This window comes from Miniopterus natalensis, chromosome 9 (assembly GCF_054644295.1).
Source record: "Miniopterus natalensis isolate mMinNat1 chromosome 9, mMinNat1.hap1, whole genome shotgun sequence".
Lineage (NCBI taxonomy): Eukaryota > Metazoa > Chordata > Mammalia > Chiroptera > Miniopteridae > Miniopterus > Miniopterus natalensis.
In genome coordinates, this window is record NC_142089.1 from 25,290,734 (window position 1) to 25,310,022 (window position 19,289).

At 51.5% G+C, this 19,289-nt stretch overlaps 1 protein-coding gene across 1 annotated transcript in view; it reads left to right on the forward strand.

Annotated features, from left to right (window-relative positions):
- SZT2 (SZT2 subunit of KICSTOR complex) overlaps positions 1-19,289 on the forward strand; it is a 51,388-nt gene that overhangs the window by 10,817 nt on the left and 21,282 nt on the right. The window contains exons 5-40 of the mRNA XM_016220151.2: positions 1,974-2,105; positions 2,855-2,996; positions 3,398-3,504; positions 7,354-7,564; positions 7,780-7,950; positions 8,395-8,629; positions 8,802-8,931; positions 9,691-9,833; positions 10,075-10,227; positions 10,368-10,482; positions 10,678-10,895; positions 10,971-11,186; positions 11,579-11,657; positions 11,847-11,941; positions 12,197-12,365; positions 12,554-12,668; positions 12,771-12,884; positions 13,099-13,269; positions 13,437-13,531; positions 13,761-13,884; positions 13,990-14,154; positions 14,241-14,445; positions 14,725-14,840; positions 14,959-15,205; positions 15,698-15,839; positions 15,969-16,061; positions 16,217-16,295; positions 16,399-16,692; positions 16,849-16,990; positions 17,169-17,276; positions 17,364-17,427; positions 17,658-17,843; positions 18,206-18,373; positions 18,460-18,547; positions 18,669-18,740; positions 18,921-19,122. Of these exons, the coding sequence (XP_016075637.2) occupies positions 1,974-2,105; positions 2,855-2,996; positions 3,398-3,504; positions 7,354-7,564; positions 7,780-7,950; positions 8,395-8,629; positions 8,802-8,931; positions 9,691-9,833; positions 10,075-10,227; positions 10,368-10,482; positions 10,678-10,895; positions 10,971-11,186; positions 11,579-11,657; positions 11,847-11,941; positions 12,197-12,365; positions 12,554-12,668; positions 12,771-12,884; positions 13,099-13,269; positions 13,437-13,531; positions 13,761-13,884; positions 13,990-14,154; positions 14,241-14,445; positions 14,725-14,840; positions 14,959-15,205; positions 15,698-15,839; positions 15,969-16,061; positions 16,217-16,295; positions 16,399-16,692; positions 16,849-16,990; positions 17,169-17,276; positions 17,364-17,427; positions 17,658-17,843; positions 18,206-18,373; positions 18,460-18,547; positions 18,669-18,740; positions 18,921-19,122 (5,306 nt within the window). The remainder of the gene's footprint in view (positions 1-1,973; positions 2,106-2,854; positions 2,997-3,397; positions 3,505-7,353; positions 7,565-7,779; positions 7,951-8,394; positions 8,630-8,801; positions 8,932-9,690; positions 9,834-10,074; positions 10,228-10,367; positions 10,483-10,677; positions 10,896-10,970; positions 11,187-11,578; positions 11,658-11,846; positions 11,942-12,196; positions 12,366-12,553; positions 12,669-12,770; positions 12,885-13,098; positions 13,270-13,436; positions 13,532-13,760; positions 13,885-13,989; positions 14,155-14,240; positions 14,446-14,724; positions 14,841-14,958; positions 15,206-15,697; positions 15,840-15,968; positions 16,062-16,216; positions 16,296-16,398; positions 16,693-16,848; positions 16,991-17,168; positions 17,277-17,363; positions 17,428-17,657; positions 17,844-18,205; positions 18,374-18,459; positions 18,548-18,668; positions 18,741-18,920; positions 19,123-19,289) is intronic.

Below are 19,289 nucleotides of genomic sequence, written 5' to 3' on the forward strand. Positions count from 1 at the left end.
GTTGGCTGTGTGCCCTTGGGCAAGTTACTTAACGTCTTTGTGCGTCTGTGTCTTTTCTCCAAAATGGGGATGTTAACAGTACTAATATTATATGGTGATTGAATGAATACATGTCAAGCACTTAAAACAGTGCCTGCCACATAGAAAACATGCAGATGAAAACTATTAGCCATAACTACTAGGGAGACTTTGAAGGTTTTAAATGGATGGTAACAGGATCAGATTTGTACACAAGGAAGATCACACGTGTTTGTGGCCAGTGAGGAAGATGGATTAGGGGACAAATTCTGGATTGGGGAGAACAGAAGATTATTACAGCATGGGAGAAGAGATGAGGCTTAAACAAGGACAGCAGCTGTGGAGAGGAGAGGACTTAGTTAAGCCCCCAGGGCCACTTGGCTGAGTCAGCTCCCTTACCATGGCTACAGCTCCCTCAAGATGTATTCTGCTCTTAAAAAAAAAAAAGGTAAATCACTTTATAATACATGTCCATTGAAGGAGATTTGAAAAATAATAGAATTAAAAGAAAAACAAAACATTCTTTAGAAACATGTCTTTTAATGGCTGTTTGACTTTATCATATTTTATTATTATGTATTTAACGAAACCTTTATTGTTGGACCCTAGTTGACCCAATTTTCACTCTTCTCAATAATACAGCTCTGAACATCTCTCTCGCCTTTTTATATTCCTCTCATTCTATTTTGCTTCTCACAGTCTGGCATGTAGAGTGGCACAGAGTCCCCCTCTCACCTCTTTGGGCTGTGCCCACCCACTTCCCCAGTTCTGAGTAGGGAATGAGGAGGTAGCTGTTGCACAGGAGGGCAGGGGTTGGGAGAAGTGGGCATGTGGGACAGGTTGAAGGAGTCTGATAGGGAGAAAAAAAGGAGAGATCCCAAGGGCCACCACAGGGGTCAGTGGCCCTATGTAACATTTTTAGGATAGGGGCACTTATTATTTTTTTCCCCAAATTATAAGAGAAAGTTTATTTAGAAAGTTACAAAGGTAGTAGAAATGAGACAGCTGGGCTGCGTAGGCTCAGGAGACAAGGTATAGAAGCAAAAGAAGGACCCTTGGAGCTTAGGCGAGAGAAAGACAAAAGTAATGGGCCTGGGGGAAGAAGAGGGGAACAGGAAAAGGCTAAGGGGCGGGGGAGCTCAGGATCTGGGCACTTATTTATGTTGGAAGTAGAAGAAAAGAAACCCCATGGAGAAAGAATGAAAATATTAGAGAGACAAAAGATCTAAGATTAGATGGAGAGATTAGCTTTAGGGAAAAAGGGGAGGAGAAATATTTTCTTCAGAGCCTGGAAGGAAGCACAAGAACACCCTAGGTATAACATCTAGCAAAAGCTGAGAGCGCTATCCGTGGGTTGGAGAGCCGTGTACCCTCAGGGTTAGAGTAAGCTAGGAGTTCCTGTAGACCAATTGACGGGGAAGTTATCACTGAGGGTAAAGGGAAGGAAGGAGCATTCATTGGGGGAATAAGATGATTTTGAACTTAAAAAAGAGAAAAGTTCCAGACAGCCTCTGAGTAGTGCTTATAAAGCAACGAGAATTTATATATATATATGTATGTATGTATGTGTGTATGTATGTATGTATATAAGTTAGAATGAAAAGGGCTTTGCCAGGCTAAGGTGGAGCAGTCTGGTAGCCCAGGATCGAAGGAGCTGGAAGATCTTTTGGCGCCCCCATGTGGGCATGTGGGGAAACGCAGCGTGGAGGCCGATGCAGAGGAAGGTTGTGAACCCAAATTAAGGTGACTAATGACCTGGGGGCAGGGAGCAGGAATACTTGGGTTGAGGACTGGTGGAGTAGATGCTCTGACGAGGGAGGAACTGGCTGTGGAATTAGCCTGCTTGGGTGGGAAGTCAGGATTGCCTAGAGGGAGAATAAATAGGGAAACTAGGAGGGGTACTGACCAATGTCCCCCTGACCTTCATGTCTTGGTCTTTGCCTTGTGCTTCTCAGGTGCTGGTCCAGGGCTGCCTTTTAGACCCTTCCCAGCGGGAAGTGTTCCTGCAGCAGGTATATGAGCAGCTCTGTCTCTTTGAGGATAAGGTGGCCACCATGCTGCAGCAGCAGTATGACCCCCAGAGCCAGGTATGTGGGAGACAAAGTAGGTAGAGACCATTTAGAAAGAGCAGCTGTTAAGGTACAGAGGGGAGAGAGGAGGCACAATCAAATACAGAGGGGAAAGAGGGCAGAAAAAAGGCGTAAGAGCCAGAGGCAGAGCGAGCCAGGGATAGAAGTGCTAGTTAGTACCCACGGCAGGTTCCCTATTGGGAGGAGGGCTCCAGCACTCTCGCCAGGACAGAGTCTCGCTGGGAAAAAATGTGAAGGCTGTTTGATGTGTTTTTATAGTCCTGGATCTTCTCCCCTGATGGATCTGAGAAGGTGATCATGAGTGGCTTTGATTTCTAGTTAGTATTTTATACAATTGAGGATAAAGCTCTTTGGGCTTACTATAATGCACTCTCATTCCTTTCGATATCCTAGAAGTAGCCAGAAGGTGGCAGTTCTCTATGTCTGAAACTTAGTGTCATTGGTGTATAAAATATTTCATAATGGCAGTGGAAAATATAGAAAGGGGGCATTATTGGCAAAAGGTGGGAAACCCTGCTCTAGTACAATCTAATGCTTCATATGGTACTGGACTCCCTGTCCATCTGTGGGCAAGTGTTTGAACACACACTGGGAGGGGGAGCACAGTCAGGGCTCATAGTCATGGGATTAGGGTCTTCACATAATTGGGCCTGTCTGGCCTGGGCAGTGCTGCGGTAAATTTGGGCTTTGCTATGGATACGACAATGCTGTCTGTCCCATTCTGTCTTTTCTGTAACTTGGACCAGGCAGAGGACCAGTCCCCAGACTCAGGGGAGCCCCCCAGCCGGAAAATGGGAGTCTCCATGGTGACAGCTGATCTTGGGCTGGTCAGTATGATTCGTCAGGGCATCTTGGCGCTGCAGTTGCTCCCTTCAAACTCTAGTGCAGGTCAGTAGAAGGAATGCTGGTGGGATTGGGGAAATAGAATTCAGGAAGGGTATTGAGGGAGCATTACCAGCAAAGCTAGTTTCCAGGGAATCAGAGGAGAGGGTCTGCTTTCTTGTTTGTAGGAGTTAAATGTGTGTTAGTGGATATCTCGAGTATCCACAGCTCTAACAACTATCAGGATCCCAGTGGGAAGGGATAGTGCTCCAAGGACATCACTCAGGAAGAGCCTGGGATCCAGGACTCAAGAGGAAGAAGCAGGAGGGGAGGACAGAGGAAAGGTGTTGAGACTTATAAAGCACATTTGTTGGCAGACACTGAGGTCTTCAGGGCTTCAGCCAGTTGAGTGCCTGGCTTTGATGGGTCAGTGTCCCTGGGTCTGAGTCTGATGTTTCCTGCTGCAGGTATCATTGTGATCACAGATGGGGTGACCAGCGTCCCTGATGTTGCTGTCTGTGAGACGTTGCTGAACCAGCTTCGCAGTGGCACTGTGGCTTGTTCCTTTGTACAGGTGAGGACTTCCTAGGATGGAGGAGAGGGAAGAGTGGCATCTCACAAAGTGGGATGTTATTTTTTTTTGCAGGCGATGATTTCCCGGGGAAAGCCAGTAGTATAATGACGTGTGTGGTGGGGAGAGGTGCCATGTCTAGAACAAGACAGGTGTCAGTGGTGGGAGAGGACTCGTCTCTGTCCTCTTTCCTGAGGATGTGGGAGACAACGTATTACAGTACAAAGGATGCAGCACTTGAAGTCCGGCGGTCAGCTCCAGCCCCATTAGATTAGTTATTACTGTTTTGTTTGCCAGGGTCAGGAAACCCAGCGCAAACTAGCTTAAGCAGAGGAGGAAAGTGGTATATTCAGGGAACTGCAGTCGATTTGGATTGATAGACTGTGGGGTAGGAGGCAAAGAGCTGTGGGAAACAAGGCTGGAGGGGAAGCATAGCCAGAGCATGAAAAGCTGGTTCTGCTGTATTAAGGAGCTTCAGCATAATTCTGTGGATGACACAGATAAATAGAAGGAAAGTCAGTAGTTGGGTTTGTGTTTAATTAAGGTCATTCTTGATGCTGGGTAAAGGGCAGGAATGGATGCAAGAAGACTATTCATTGCGAAGGTGGGTGAGAGGATTAGGGCTTAAGCTAGGGGAATTAGGGTAAGAGAGAAAAGGACAGGATTGAGAAAATGAAGAGAGAGGTCCCCATGACTTACCATTCGCAAGGGGCGAGGAGAAGGGGAAAGAAGAGTCAAGGATGTCTCCAGGCCTCTGACTTCAGTGGTGGTCGGGTAGCTGGCAGAGCAGACAGAGGAGAAGCGGTTGGGGTGCGCTGAGGACAAGATGAATCCAGGTTTGAGCATGTTGCATTTGATGGGTCAACAGGACTGCAGTTAAGAACATGGCCTTTGGAGTGAGGCATGCCTGGCCTGATCCTGGCTCTACTTACTAGTGATGTGACACTGGGCACATAACTTCACTTCTTGATTGGATTTATTTGTAAATGGAGATTATAATAGTACCTACCTCATTGGGTGAGAGGATGCATTTAAAGTGCTTAATGTAGTGCATAATTACTTGATAAATGGCTGCTATTCATAGCAGTTAGCAGTTGGATATGCAGATCTGATACTCAGGAGACAGCACCAGTTGAGAGATAGATAGAATTTGTCAGCCTACAGATGATAATTGAGTAGAGAAGAGGGTCCCTGAAGAACCTTGGGGAACACTAGTATTTAAAGGTCTTTCATAGGTAGAGGGCTCAGCATACAATGAAGGGAAATAATCAGATGAGAACCAGGAGAGTCTGGTGTCAGAGAATTATGAGTTTTGGGAGGAAAGGAGTAGTTAACAGTGTGAGTTGCAGCAGAAAGATTATGTAAAATGAGGAATGAAAAGTGCTCTTTGGACTTGGTGACTAGGAGGTCACAGGGATCTTTTTTAGGCCATTTCAGTGAAGAGGTGGTGAGGGAAATGATTGCAGTGGGCTGAAGAGTGGATAGACGAGAAGGAAGTAGAGACAAGTGTTGACCCAAGGAATTTGGCTATTCAGATCATGTGGGGAGTGAGAGGCAATGATAGCCAGAGGGAAGTACAGGGTGGAAGGAGGGGGAGTTTTACTGTGGCTTGTTTATTTGTTTGTTTGTTTTGATTTTTAAGCTAGAGACTTAAGCACGTTTCTGAGGATCCATAGTAAACCGGGCTTGAAAATAAGGGAAAGAAAAGGAAGCCTGATGGAGTAAAAACCCTAAACTGACAGGAGGGCAGTTGGTTTAAGAAACATTTGAGGAGCAGGAGAAGGTCAGGTCTTTCTTGGAAACTAGAAGAATTGAAGTGAAGCTGTAGATAAATTCTACCAAAGGCCTGCGACTTCTCTCTGAAGTAGAAGGTGAAGATGAGTACTGCATGTGCAGGGAGGCCAGAGTGGGAGGGAGGCATAGTGCTGAGGACGGCACTGAAGGACTAGCTGGGTTCCGTGTGTCACGTTTTGTTTTTCTCCCATTTAGGATCCATTGGAATCCACTTTGGGGACATAGATCCTACTTGGGTTTTTGAGACAGAAGCAGAAAAAAAGTGAAGAGGGCCAGGGAATTGAAAATGTTACTGATGAAATTGCTTGAACATAGGGTCCCGCTGGTTGAAAAAGGAGGATGAGGCGGCTGCTGAGACGCTTGAGGAGAGCAGAGGTTCAAGGCCTGGCAACCTTAGTAAGGTCAAAGAGCAGCAGGAGGAGGGTGGATGGAATCTAAAGGGATAAGGTTGTGTGTAATCAGTGGGATGTCCCAAATGTAATTGCAAAGTACAGAAGCCCCCCCTTATCCACAGGGGATGTGTTCCAAGACCCTCAGTTGGTGTCTGAAACCACAGAGAGTACTGAATCCTATATATAGTATGTTTTTCTCTATACATACAAACCTTTTCACTTAGAGGAAGCACCTTACAGCTTCTCTTTGGCATACCTGAATTGCTGGCATCACTATTTTTGATCTTTGAGGCTATTATTAAGTAAAATAAGGGTTACTTGAGCACAAGGACTTCAGTACTGAACCACTAGACCTGACTGTTGATCTGATAACCATGATGGCTACTAAGTGACTAACGGCAGGTAGCATACGCAGCATAGATACGCTGGACAAAGGGATGGTTCACGTCCTGAGTGGGACAGAGCAAGATTTCCTCACACTACTCAGAGCAGCACACAATTTAAAACTTAAGAATTGTTCATTTCTGGAATTTTCCATTTAATATTTTCAGACCATAGTTGACTGTGGGTAACTGAAACTGCGGAAAGCAAAACCACAGATAAGGGGGGACTCCTGTAACTTCAGGTAAAGCCAAGGGTCAGCATTTAGCCAGCAGGCAGGTGAGTGGAATGAAGTTCCAGGAAACGAGGGTTAAGGAACTGAGAGGCCAGAGAATTGCATGAATCATCTAAAGTAGGTCTGCAAACATTTCTCTAAAGGTCCAGCTAGTAAGTATTTTAAGCTATGCAAATCATAGGGTTGTCTCAGCTACTCAGCTCTGCTCTTATAGTATGAATGCAGCCATAGACAATATGGAAATGAATGGACGTGGCTGCATTCCAATAAAACTTTATTTACAAAAATAGGTGTTGGGCTAAATTTGGCCCATGGGTCGTATTTAGTTTTTCAGTCTCTGATCTATAGCCTTGGTATTCAAAATATGGTCCACAGACTAGCAGCATTGGCTTCACCAGGGAGCTTGTTAGAAATGCAGAATCTCAGGCCACACCCCAGCCCTGCTACATTTTAACAAAATCCCCAGGTGTGTTTATGCACCCTAAAGTTTGGGAAGACACTTTGTTAGGGAGTCACTGAAGTCTCTCAGGATGGTGGCACAAAGCCAGTGAACCAGTTGCCAAAATCTTTAATGAATTTGAGCAGGCTGGAATTTGATTGAGGAAGAATGGTATAACCAGATGGCACAGGCCTCAGGCAGAAAGGCCCAGGGAAGGAAAGTTACAGTGGTCTGTCCTGTGAGAACAGTGGCCCACTTTCCACACTGTGGTCCAAGGCATGGGAGCAGCCACCATGTATAAGCCACTCTTATACTTCTTTCTCTGGTGCCTCTTTTTAAAAATTTTTTAAAAAATATGTTTTTATTGATTTCAGAGAGAGGAAGGGAGAGGGAGAGAGAGATAGGAACATCAATGATGAGAGAGAGTCACTGATCGGCTGCCTCCTGCACACCCCTACTGGGGATTGAGCCCGCAACCTGGGCATGTGCCCTGACCAGAAATTGAACCGAGATCTCCTGGATCATAGGTTAGTGCTCAACCACTGAGCCCCGCTGGCTGGACCTCTGGTGCATCTTTTTGAGCGAGATCTCCAGTTGCTCACTTTTTCCAGGTGGGAGGAGTTTACTCTTATGACTGCAGTTTTGGCCACGTACCCAATGTGGAATTGATGAAGTTCATCGCAATGGCAACATTTGGCTCCTACCTGTCCACTTGTCCCGAGCCCGAGCCAGGCAACTTGGGTCTGACTGTCTACCACCGGGCATTTCTCCTCTACTCCTTCCTGCGCAGTGGGGAAGCCCTGAACCCTGAGTATTATTGCGGTGAGAGGCAGACTGGGGCAGGTGTGGGAATGGGGACGTGTAAGATGGGCCAAGATGATACAGGAATCTATTTAGGGTTTGGGTCCCTGGGGGACTGAAAGTGTAACTGGGGCTAACTACCCTGGTACTGTTCTCCCCATGATTTCAGCATAGCCCCTGCCCCATATCTCCCTCTACTTACGGGTAACCACTGTCCCCTTCCCCATCCTCACTAGGCTCTCAGCACCGCCTATTTAATGAGCACCTGGTCTCCGCCAGCAGCAACCCTGCCTTGGCCCTGCGACGGAAGAAGCACACTGAGAAGGAGGTGCCAGCTGACTTGGTCAGCACCGTGTCTGTACGGCTTCGAGAGGGTTACAGTGTCCGAGAGGTCACACTAGCCAAAGGTAAGGGTTACTAGGCCCTGCTGTATCCCACAAATCTCTCAGACTTTATGTGTGGGAACACCTGCTGAACAAAGCAGAGGATACATGTATCACACACAGAAGTGTCACAGTGAAATATCTGCTTGTCATTTGAGATAAGTGGGTTTTGAGCTGCCTTCAGGACTTGGTTCTCTTAGCATTTATCTGCCCAGTTCCATCTCCTTTTGCCTAGGGCGAGTCACCTGAGAGTGGTGTGATATCCTGAACTTGGCTTTGTTTCAGATTACTGCAAAATTCTGTTTGTGTCAGTTGGCAGGCTGTGGGCCTGAAATCTATGGAACCATGCTTGGAACCTTTGGCCAGGCTAGAGTTCCATGAGGTAGGTGGGGGTTTCAGATAGGACTCAGTCCCAGGCCCGGAGTCCTGTGCCTGCTTCTCCTAACTAGTCCTCTGCTTCCCCTGCAGGAGGGTCTCAGTTGGAGGTGAAGCTGGTGCTCCTGTGGAAACACAACATGCGCATTGAGTATGTGGCTATGGCTCCCTGGCCCCTGGAGCCTGAGGGCTCTCGAGGAACACGGGTGGAAGTCACAATGGAAGGTGGCTATGACATTTTACATGACGTGTCCTGTGCACTAAGGCAACCCATTCGCTCACTGTATCGCACCCACGTTATCCGGCGGTTCTGGAACACGCTTCAGAGGTGAGTGAGGTCACTGCTCAATGAGTGATGCCCCATATGTTGTGTGGAGGGACAGATATATGAACTTGGGGGATGAAAAGGGTCACTCTGAGCACCAGCCTTGTATGCAGGGCTCCCCTCTGTACTCTGGACCAGAGTTAGGTCTGGCTCAGGATTGGCCCTTGTCCTACAGCATTAACCAGACGGACCAGATGCTAGCCCACCTCCAGTCCTTCTCTTCAGTCCCAGAACATTTCACACTTCCGGACAGCACCAAGAGTGGAGTGCCACTCTTCTACATTCCTCCTGGCTCCACCACCCCGGTGAGTGGCTCTGATCTCATTAGCCCCATTTTGTGCCCACCCAGACTTGAGTTGGCACAGCATTTTCCTTCCCTTTCAAGTCTGAGGCACCCAAACCAGAACCTGATAGCTTTGAGAGCAATTTTCCTCCCTCCTTCCAAGCCCCCGGGGGAGGAGAAGGATGTGTAGAGAGGCTGGCTGTCCTCAACAGACCAAAGTGTGAGAGGTAAAGACTTATAGAATGTCTAGGTGGTGGTATCCCAGCTGACTGTGAGCACCCCTGCCCCATCACCATCTGGCATACTCTGGCCTCCCCCTGCCACCTTCACCTATTTCCCACCATTAACAACCACCCTGAATTGCATTTCCTGAGGACCATAGCTTCCTTTGTCCTGTGCTTTCTTCACATTCAGCCCCCTGCTGTCAGCCTGATATTGCTAGCCTGGGGGGCTTGTGCTGGTGAGCAATTGTTTCATCTCAGGACTTGCCAACACTCAGTGGCTTTGCTCCAAAGTCAGTGATAGAAGCATGGCAGGTCTCATCCTTTGCCTGGAATTAGCTTTAAAAGGCTACACAGTCTGTCCTTGGGCTCATTCATCCTAATCTAGCCTTTATATTGGAGGAAGTTTGTGCCTCCAGCCCAGGCTGGATTATAGGTTCCTTGAGCCTTAAGCCACTGCCGTCTCTGACCCTCTGAACCCCATGGTTCTGTACACTGCCTGGAGGCTGTACCCTGGTTTTCTGCAAATGCTCCTATAGGGCTGTCCTTCCCATCCCCAGGTGCTCTCCCTTCAACACAGTGGGTCCGACTCATCCCATGCCCAGTTTGCTGCCTACTGGAAGCCAGTGCTGTCCATGGATGCTAATTCATGGCAGCGTTGGCTGCATATGCATCGCCTAGTGCTAATCCTGGAGCACGACACGTGGGTATCCTCTTAGGGCCATAGTAGGGATGGAGGAGCAGGGGCGAGGGGTCGGGGAAGATGGGGAAGGGGAGCAACAGATGAGCCCTTATCAACCTTGGCCAAGAAAAACTATACCCTTTCTTCCTGCCTTAGCCCCCATATACTCAAACAGGTCCTAGAAGAAAGAGGTTGCAGTCTCTTCTTTTCCCCCAAGATTGGAGCTGGGAGGTCTGACCTCAGTACTTACCCCTCTTTCCAGACCAATCCCCAAGCATTTGCACACCCCGGGCAGCAATGGGCGCTACAGCACTGTCCAGTGCAGGATCTCACACTCCTCGCTCACCTCTCTGCTTCGGGACTGGAGCAGCTTCGTGCTAGTCGAGGGCTACTCCTATGTGAAACTGCTCTCCAGGTGGGCAGTGATGTCCCCTCACTCCTCCCCCACCACCTCAGCTTGTGTCTCTTCCCCTAACCCCAGACTGCATCCCTTCTTCCTCCTAAACTCATTTACAGCCAACCTAGGGCTGCTCAATGACTCCCATTTCTCCCCAGTGCCCCAGACCAGCCCCCCTCCTCCTTCTACATGGTTCGCATCATCTCCAAGGCCCCATGCATGGTTCTTCGCCTGGGTTTTCCTATCGGCACACCAGCACAGTCCCGGCACAAGGTGAGCTGGGCCCCGACTGACTCCCAGCCCAAGGAGCCTAGAGTGTAGACTGGCTCCTCCCCAAACCCACAGGGCCAGGCCAATAGAGAGAAGAGCACCCAGATTAAGTAAGGTTCTCTCACCTTGTCTGTGGGCCCCTTCTCCCAGATCTGGATGATTTGGGAGTAGGAGAATCTAATCACATTTCCCCCTCAGATTGTGTCTGGCTTGCGGGAAGAGATCCTGCGGCTGCGTTTCCCCCACCGGGTACAAAGCAAGGAGCCAACACCCAAAGTGAAACGAAAAGGGTTGGGGGGTATTGGGGGGGGAAACTCTCCCTCCAAGTCCCCCCCGCTGCTGGGGCCACAGCAGGCCCTCTCTGACCGGCCCTGCCTTGTGGTCCTGCATAAGCCACTGGACAAGCTACTCATCAGGTTGGTACAGAGGGTCGGATTGGGGCTTAGTTGTGTATAAGTAGCGATTAACTGGGAGTTGCTCCTGTTTCCCAGGTATGAGAAGCTACCCCTGGACTACCGGGCACCCTTCTTGCTGACACTGGAGCCACCAGGGCCACTGCCCTTGGTATCGGGCCGCTCAGCCTCTTCTAGCCTAGCGTCACTGTCCCGCTACCTCTACCATCAGCGCTGGCTCTGGAGTGTCCCATCAGGACTGGCCCCTGCACTGCCACTCAGCGCCATTGCCCAGCTCCTCTCTATCCTTACTGAGTATGTTACCTGAACCTGTCAGACAATGTGGGGGGAGGGAAAGAGCTAGTGTAGACTCTGGGTTTGGACCCTGACAGAAATCCTACCCTAGACACTGCCCCTCTCTAAGGCCCAGTCCCTTTGCTGCTGCTGTTATGCAGAGTATCCAGCACAGAGCAGGGCCTGCCACTGCCCTCTACCCTCCTCCCTCCACTCTACTTATTTAGGCCTCTGGTTCTAATTTGACCTGTTACAATCAAGGGACCACTGGTCCTAGCAAGGCCACCAGCACTGAAGTGTGCCTGGATGGCTGCTGGAAGGTGGGTGCCTAAGTGGCATGGGGTCAGGGATGTACTCTGACCGTCTCTCCCCCATCTCATCCTGGCCCTGCCTCCACCTTTATGGGCCTTCAGAGTCCGACTCTCTGAAGGGTTCCACTTTGCCTGCAGCGGGGAAGGAATCATCAACATGGTGCTGGAGCTTCCCATTCAGGTAGGTACCATCCCCCATGACACCTCCCACCAAGGTTCGTCACCATCCCAGAGGCACTGACCTCTAGCTGGGTTGGGACTGCTGGGCCTGAGGCTAGTTCCAGGGCAGTGTGGCAAGAGGACTGAAGTTCTGAGTGCCAGACCCCTGCCTTGGCTGGGGTTTGCCCAGGTTCTCCCATTCTGCCCTCAGCACGCGCCACCAGGGCAGGCTGCGGTGGAAGAGAGGCACACCTGTGTTGTCCAGTACGTCCTCTTCCCCCCCCACGCCACCTCCACCAAGGACAGGTGAGACCGACCCCTCAGAATTGCCTCCTCTCCCCTACTGTCGCCCGAAGTTCTGTCTCCCAGACCTGAGGGAGGTGGGGCAGGGCGTGCTGTTTTTATGTGCTTCATCAGGCAGGCGCAGGTCTAGTAAGGGTGTATGTGACTTGTGCTGCCTTGTGTGTCTACTGCCTTCCCACCTTCCATGGACTGACTCCGGCCATGGGGTTGTGGATCGGACTCTCCTCATTCCCAGGCTCAGGGCCCTTTCTCCTTTAGTTTCTCAACAGATGATGACAATGATGTGGAGGTGGAAGCCCTGGAGGGAGATGCAGAGCTCAATCTGGTCACTGAGGTGTGGGTGGAGCCACAGTATGGGCGAGTAGGGCCCGGCCCTGAGAGCTGGAAGCATCTCCAGGACTTGACATATTCTGAGATCCCTAAAGCTGTGAGTGACCTCAGCAGTATCCCCACCCCTTACCAGCTGGGGTGCCATCCCTTTGAGAGTACCACAGCCTTTGGGCTCTGATCCCTCTGTGTGTTCTGAGTGACTGTGTGGGCTTCCTTGAGAGCTAGAGGCCCCTGCCTCTGGGGCTGGGAGGGACTTACCCCTGACCTCTGCCATCCCTCCCCTAGCTCCACCCTCGGGATGCTGCCTGCATACGCTCCATGCTGAGCTTTGAATACCTGATACAGCTGTGCCAGAGCAAGGAATGGAGTCCCCTGCCCCCAGAGCCAAGGGTCTCTGATGGTCAGTGGGGAAGGGGTCCCTAAAGGGAGAGGAGAAAGCAGCCAGAGAGAGAAAATCTGGTCTCAATTTGGGTCTTGTCTTCTTTCCTTCCTTTCCTCTTAGGATTGGACCAGGGAGGAGACACCTGTGTCCATGAGATCCCTTTCCATTTTGACCTAATGGGACTGTTGCCTCAGTGCCAGCAGCTCCAGATGTTCTTCCTTCTGCTTTATAGAGGTGGGTGAACTTCATACTCACCCCACACCTCTAGAGGGCCAGCAAGCCTGGGTGAATTAGAGTATAGAAAGAAGATGAGTCTGCGAACCAGCAGATGAGTGATGGGGGCCAGAGGAGGCTTGGGAGCTGCAGGAGGGGCTGTGCTGGTCAGGGCTGAGCCGGGGCACTGGGCAGCAGGAGGCTCTTGGTGCTGAGTGGAGTGTGTGTCGGGCAGAGCCAGAGGGTGTCCCTCTCACCGAGGGGCCTTGTCCCGCCAACGACATGGTGCTGTGCCTGCTGCACAGCTGCCTGGGGCAGGAGCTAAGTGACCGGGAGATCCCGCTGAGCACCGCTGACCAGACTACCTTCCTGAGTGAGGTGCTGCGGCGGACCCACTACGGTCCAGGTAAGCTCCCCATCTGTTTCCAAAAATCAGACTCTGGCCCAGCCCCTTTTCTCTCACCCCACAAGGTGCTTTCTGTCTTTGGCTTTTGGCCTTCCCATCTCTTTACCTCAGAGCCCTGCCTCTCTGCTGGCTCTGCCCTCTTCCACTCATCTCTACCCTCATTGTAGGTCCAGAGGGACCACCAGTGGGGGGCCATGGGATCCTGAAGGATCCGTCAGCCAGCAACACTCAGGCCACTGGAGATTCGGCACTTCCTACCCTGGTCAGCACTGATTCATCTCCTTGATCCCTTTTTCGTACTGACCTCCTTCTGTCACCACGTATTCATACTCTAGCTTTCCATCACTTGGGATACTAGATGCCTCCTGCCAATGACAGGATACTGTCTTTCCCCTTTGTTCTGGATCTTACAAGCTATACCCTCTAAGGTGGAGGAAGGGAGGAGTTGTTTGCTTCCTTATAGATTGCTCTAATTTATGTGTCTCTTATAGAATGTAGACCCTCCTGAAACTCTCAAGCCTCTCATCTCGGCCCAGCCCCCTCATTGGCACTGCTATGCAAGGCTTGTGACCCCCCAGCATGTGTTTCTTACATTCCTCCCAGCTACCTTCTCAGGTACCAACCGCTGACCTTCCTCACTAGCCCCTCAGATGCAAACCCCTGAGCTCCCTCACAGGCCCACCAGGTTGCTCTGATTTATACCTCTCTTTTACTTTTCAGATGTCCAGCATCTGGTCACCTATGGCCTAGAGGGACCCTCTCAAGAGGACACAAAACCCAAGTTCAGTGATTCGAGCGGTGCTTCCAGCCTGAAAGACCTGGGAGAAACTGGGGTCAGGGCTCCAAAGGCCCAGGTTCCTGTCCTCAGTGTCACACCAGCCTGTGGTAAGGCTGCTGACTCTTAAGTCAGTTAAGCAGGAGCAGGAATGGGAATGGAGGGCTTGAAGACCATGTGACACCTCTTCCCACAGACAGTGCCCAGAATCCAGGAGAGCTGAGCCCACCCTTCCATCGGGACTTACAGGTTTACACTGGGCGTCAGGCTCCACAGACAGAGGGTTCAGATGGGCCCCGGACCCGATGTCCTGTCTTCATCTATAGCTGTGCCCTGGATGCTCTGAGAGAGCAAATGGTTGGCATGCAGCCCCCTCAGGCACCCCGAGATCTCATCTTCCGGTGAGTGCCCTCAACGTTGATCTGGGTCCTCCCCCAGCCAGGGCTCAGGTACACACTCAGGTGTGGACAGACAGGTTGGTGGTCAGTGGCAGGAGCTCAGCTGCTTAGCCATGTCCTGACAGCTCCTTGCTGGGCTTCCTTCAGCAAATCAGTTGAACTTGTGGACCATGAATACATTCAGTGGGAACCTGTGGATGATCCATTGGAGTTAGGTGGATGGTGAGTCTGGAGTGTCACTTAGGGAAGTTGGCCAAGCTCCCTCTTTCCTCTCATTCTTAGGACTCAGTTTCTTGACCAGACCTCCCCCTCCTCAGCCTGGATGGAGCCCAGGTACAAGGAGGCAGCCAACCATTGTGCCTTGCTGCAGGAGCATGCTCAGCGATGCTACGTCCGTGGTGAGCAGGTGGCCACAGGAGGGAGTGTTAAGGAGGAGACAGGATTACCAGGACAGGGACTGGGACTGGGGAGGCAATCCCAGATCTTGACCTTCATGGCCCCTTCTTCTGCTATTAGGGCTGTTCCGGAGCTTGCAGCAAGCACAGACTGTGACCTCCCAGGACCTGCTGATGGCAGTGGATGCCTGTGAGGAGCTACTACAAGAAGTAGACATCACCCCTTTTCTGCTCGCACTTTGTGGACACACTCGGGGTTTGCCTCATGTACCCCCAAGCCCTGGCCCTCTCAGCCCTGGTCCCTTCAGCAGCAGCATCGAGGAGGGCCCTGAACCTCGGGAACGAGCTGTCTTGGCTTCTGAGTCCAGGTTAGGATTGTCCTGGAATAACGTAGAAGGGGGCATACAAAGTCCCAATAAAGTGGGACCTTCCGACCCCAGGGAATGGCTGTGCAAGGTGGCACCCAAGCACCGGACAGGCAGTAGTGCTTTGTCGCTGGCTTCCTGCCTCCTGCCCAGACTTCTTTCTTCCATTTGGCTTGGGGAGCATTCTCCCTCCTGGCTCTCCCCATCTCCTATTCTGTTGTGGAGTACTGAGCTGGGCTAGGGGTAGGGAGTTGCCAGTTGCTATCAGTGAAAGTAGAAGCTGTTCCGACCATATTCATATAATAGTAATGATTCCCCAAACTAATTTGAGTTTCATGGAGACAAAAATTGTATTTTGCCCACTGCTGAGTCCCCAGCTCACCTTCCTAGAGACAAAGAGAGACAGGTGTGTGCTGCTTCCATTTGGGAAGCAGCAGGCTCCTCTAGGACTTGGTGGTTCTTAAAACTTTAATGCCCCCCACCCCAACCACTCAGCATAGAGACCGAGGACCTGAGCGAACCTGAGTTTCAGAGCACCCGTGTCCCTGGCAATCCAGACCCTGGCCTGGAGATCTCTCTGACAGACGTCTGCCAGCACAGAGGAGAGGCGCATGATGCCCTTCATAGCCTCATCCAGGTGAGGGTAGAAGAGGAGCAGAGTCTTGCCTCTGCAGGGGGTTAATGTTTTCTCCTGGGTTATGAGTGTATAGATGTCTGTTGTGTTTTGAGGGATGACTGACATTATAGCCTCCTAACCCCCAAACAGGAGAAGTTCCTGGAGATCAGTGGTCTCCACTTCCGCACAGTGCCCTCCAATCCCCACTATTTCTTCTACTGCCCTCCATCCAGCAGGCGAGAGGTGAGTAGCTTTCTTCTTTACCTTTCTCCTAACCCCAACCTGTAGCCCCGGAGGCTCCACTTGGCCCACTTGGATCCTCTTGACTCTTGGCTCCCTGAGGCTGGGTTGTGGCTCTTGCTCTGCCTTGGATCAAGCTGTCTCTTTTTTTTGCCTAGGATGAGGGCCCCCGGGACACTGTAGACAGAAAAATCAGTGACCTGGAGTTTTCAGAGGCTGAGCTCATGGGAGAAGAAGGTGTGTGGGCAACTGGCTCAAGGTGGGGAAGGCTGCTTCGAGCCAGAATTCAGGGGCCCTCACTGCCAGCCTCTCCTACTAACCATGAGACATGTATTTCTAGGAGACACATCTGCCTGCTGTGTGGTCACTGAGAGTGACCCAGAACTGGAGGTGGAATACTGTGAGAGCCGTGAACCGGACCTAGGGCCTGCTGGGCTGGACTCCACCTCGCTGTCAGACGCAGACACTGTGAACCCTGATGAAGACTCCTTCAGTATCCTGGGGGGTGACTCACCCACAGGGCCTGAGAGCCTTGTACATGACCTGCCACCACTCTTCCTGCACCTCACATGCTCCGTGCGGCTGCGTGGGCAGCACAGCTCAGTGCCTGTGTGCAGCCTGCCCACGTGCCTGGGTGAGTTGGGGGTGCCCAGGGGAGGGCCCCAGGTCCCAGTGCAGCCTGTCTACCTGCTTGGGCAAGAGTCTTTGGGTATAACTCTTTAGCACAGAGAACTTGAAATCTGCTTATCCTAGGGTTCCCAGTAACCCCTAACTTTCCCCCGTTTCCCAGGCCAGGTGCTTTCCAGTCTGGAGGGTCCCCCGATTGGGGGCCGAGTTCCCCTGAGGGACCTCAGTGTCACTTTGGATGTCTTTGTGCTGACCTTGCCGCTGGAAGTGGAGCTTCCTCCAACCTCAGACCCTCAGCACCACCGGTATGGTGACATGTTTGTTGGGGGGACCTGGGAACCTTGTTGGGGCAGGGGAACCATTAAGGAATCTAGGGACACTTGAGGACTAAGGACGCCTGAAATATTTCAAGAAAGGAGAGCTGAGGAGGTCTTGGGAGGATATTAGCTGCTAACCTTCAACCTTTGCTCCTACTCTGTTCAGGTCAACATCTGAGAGTAGTGCTTCATTCCCACGATCCCCAGGGCAACCATCATCTTTAAGGTCAGATGATGGCCTGGGGCCCCCCCTGCCACCCCCAGAAGAAGACAGGTATTTCCTTTTCTCTCTCTCAGAGTTCCTTGCTTCCCTTCAGTTTCCTTTTCTGGAAACCAGTATCTAAACTTTTCTTCCACTTAGGCACCCAGGGCTATCTAATTTGGCCACACCTCACAGATTGGCCATTGAGACCACCATGAGTGAGGTGAGAGCCTTCCCTCCCCCAACCTAAGCGACAGCCCCTCAACCATGTAACTGATGCCCTTTTCATCATATCAGTGGGGTAAGGCACCCCCTTTTATCCTGGGATCAAAATGAGGCCTTCTTCAGTCTGTGAGGCAGAGTATTTTCTAGTGTCTTCTAGTCTTGGAGTGAGGTGATGCCCCAGTCAGCAGGGGAGGTGCCCTTTGCCACTTTCTGGATTGTCCTCTGTAGATCCGCTGGTTGCTGGAGGATGAGATGGTGGGGGCACTCCGAAGAGGGGGCATCCCCCAGAGCCCTGCCCTGCACCGAGTGGCTGCCCACATCCATAGCTCTCCTGGACGTTCCACCTGCCTTCGCCAAACTCTGCCACTGAGTTTTGTGTTTGGGCCAGAGCGTTCCCTCACACAATTCAAGGAGGTAGGCTGCCCTCAGAACACTCCCTGGTCACCTTTGCACCATTCTTCCCTGGACTCCAGATACAGAACTGGAAGTCCCTCTCTTGGTTTGAATCCATTGATTAACCTTTTGCCCACCCCGTTACCATATCGTCTGCCCCTTACCCCACACCTAGTGGCCCAAGTGGGAAGAGACCCAGCTCCCAACCTTGCCACTGGGCCACTGAACCTTAGACAAGTCAGTGAGCCTCTTCGTACCGCAGCAGTGGGGATGCTAGTGCCTGCTCATGAGGCAGCTGTGAGGGTCTGATAAGGAAGTGTGGGAAGCCACGAATAAGGTGGGATGCTCCTGCCTAAATTGTGACCTCGGCCCCTGCTCTTCAGGAGTTCCGCCGCCTCCACCTTCCTGGCCATGTTCTTCTTGAGGACCCTGATAGTGGCTTCTTCTTTGTGGCAGCTGGCCAACAGCCAGGTGGGTCCCATGGGGTGCCCCCTTCAGCGGCCTGGGCTTGGCACAGCCATGAGGATAAGGCTGAAGGCGTCGAAGGGGAGGTGAGTCTTTCCTGGGCTGACCTGGGAATGGCAGAGGGGTAGGGTGGGTGTGGGGCCTTGACTCAGTCCTGATTTCCTCCCCTCAGGCCCTGATAGCCAGTCCCCAAGTCCCTGGCTCCCCAGAGGATTCTGAGGGACCCTCCATCATCAGTCTGCCCAGCCTGCCACAGGGAGGTAAGAGAAGTCTGGGGACAACCCAGGATTTGTACATCCCTGGACCTGCTTCCGTTTTTGAAAGGCTGTCCTAAGTGGGATTGAGAGGGGCTTCAGGTATTTATTTTCCTTATCTTCCCAGGAAGCCAGCCTAGGCCCAGCCGGGGACTAAGCCTCATGTCCAGTCAGGGCAGTGTGGACTCAGACCACCTAGGTAAGCTGGGGCAGGGTCAAGGACTCTGAGCTGATGGGAAGTGGACTTAGGGCCACACAGGGGAAGGTCTGGGAATGGGGCATCAGAAGGGACTAACCTGAAGGAGCCATCAAGCCTGATATACTTTGGAGGCTCAGATGAGCCTAAGAATGGGGTTGAACTTCAGCACATTTGACACAGGTTATGATGGTGGCAGCAGTGGCTCTGACAGTGAGGGTCCCAATGAGACCCTGGGTGAGAAGGCCCCCTTCACATTGCGGACCGCAACTGGACCAACACCTCCACAGCCTTCGCTCTCAGGCCTCCTTGGGCCCTGCCTGCCTGACTTCTGGCTCATCGTCCGGATACTGCAGGATCGTGTGGAAGTGTATGCACATGCACGGTATGCAGGAGCTAGGGCCCGCACCCTGACTCTGTTAGCCTTTTGTCCCTGGTCCTACATATCCCCCCTTGAAGGTTGTTAAAGGGTAAGACAGGGGACTGAAGGTTTGGGTAGGGGTCTGACTTTTATTTTAAGTTTGGGGGATCCTGACCACTTCCCACAGCTAG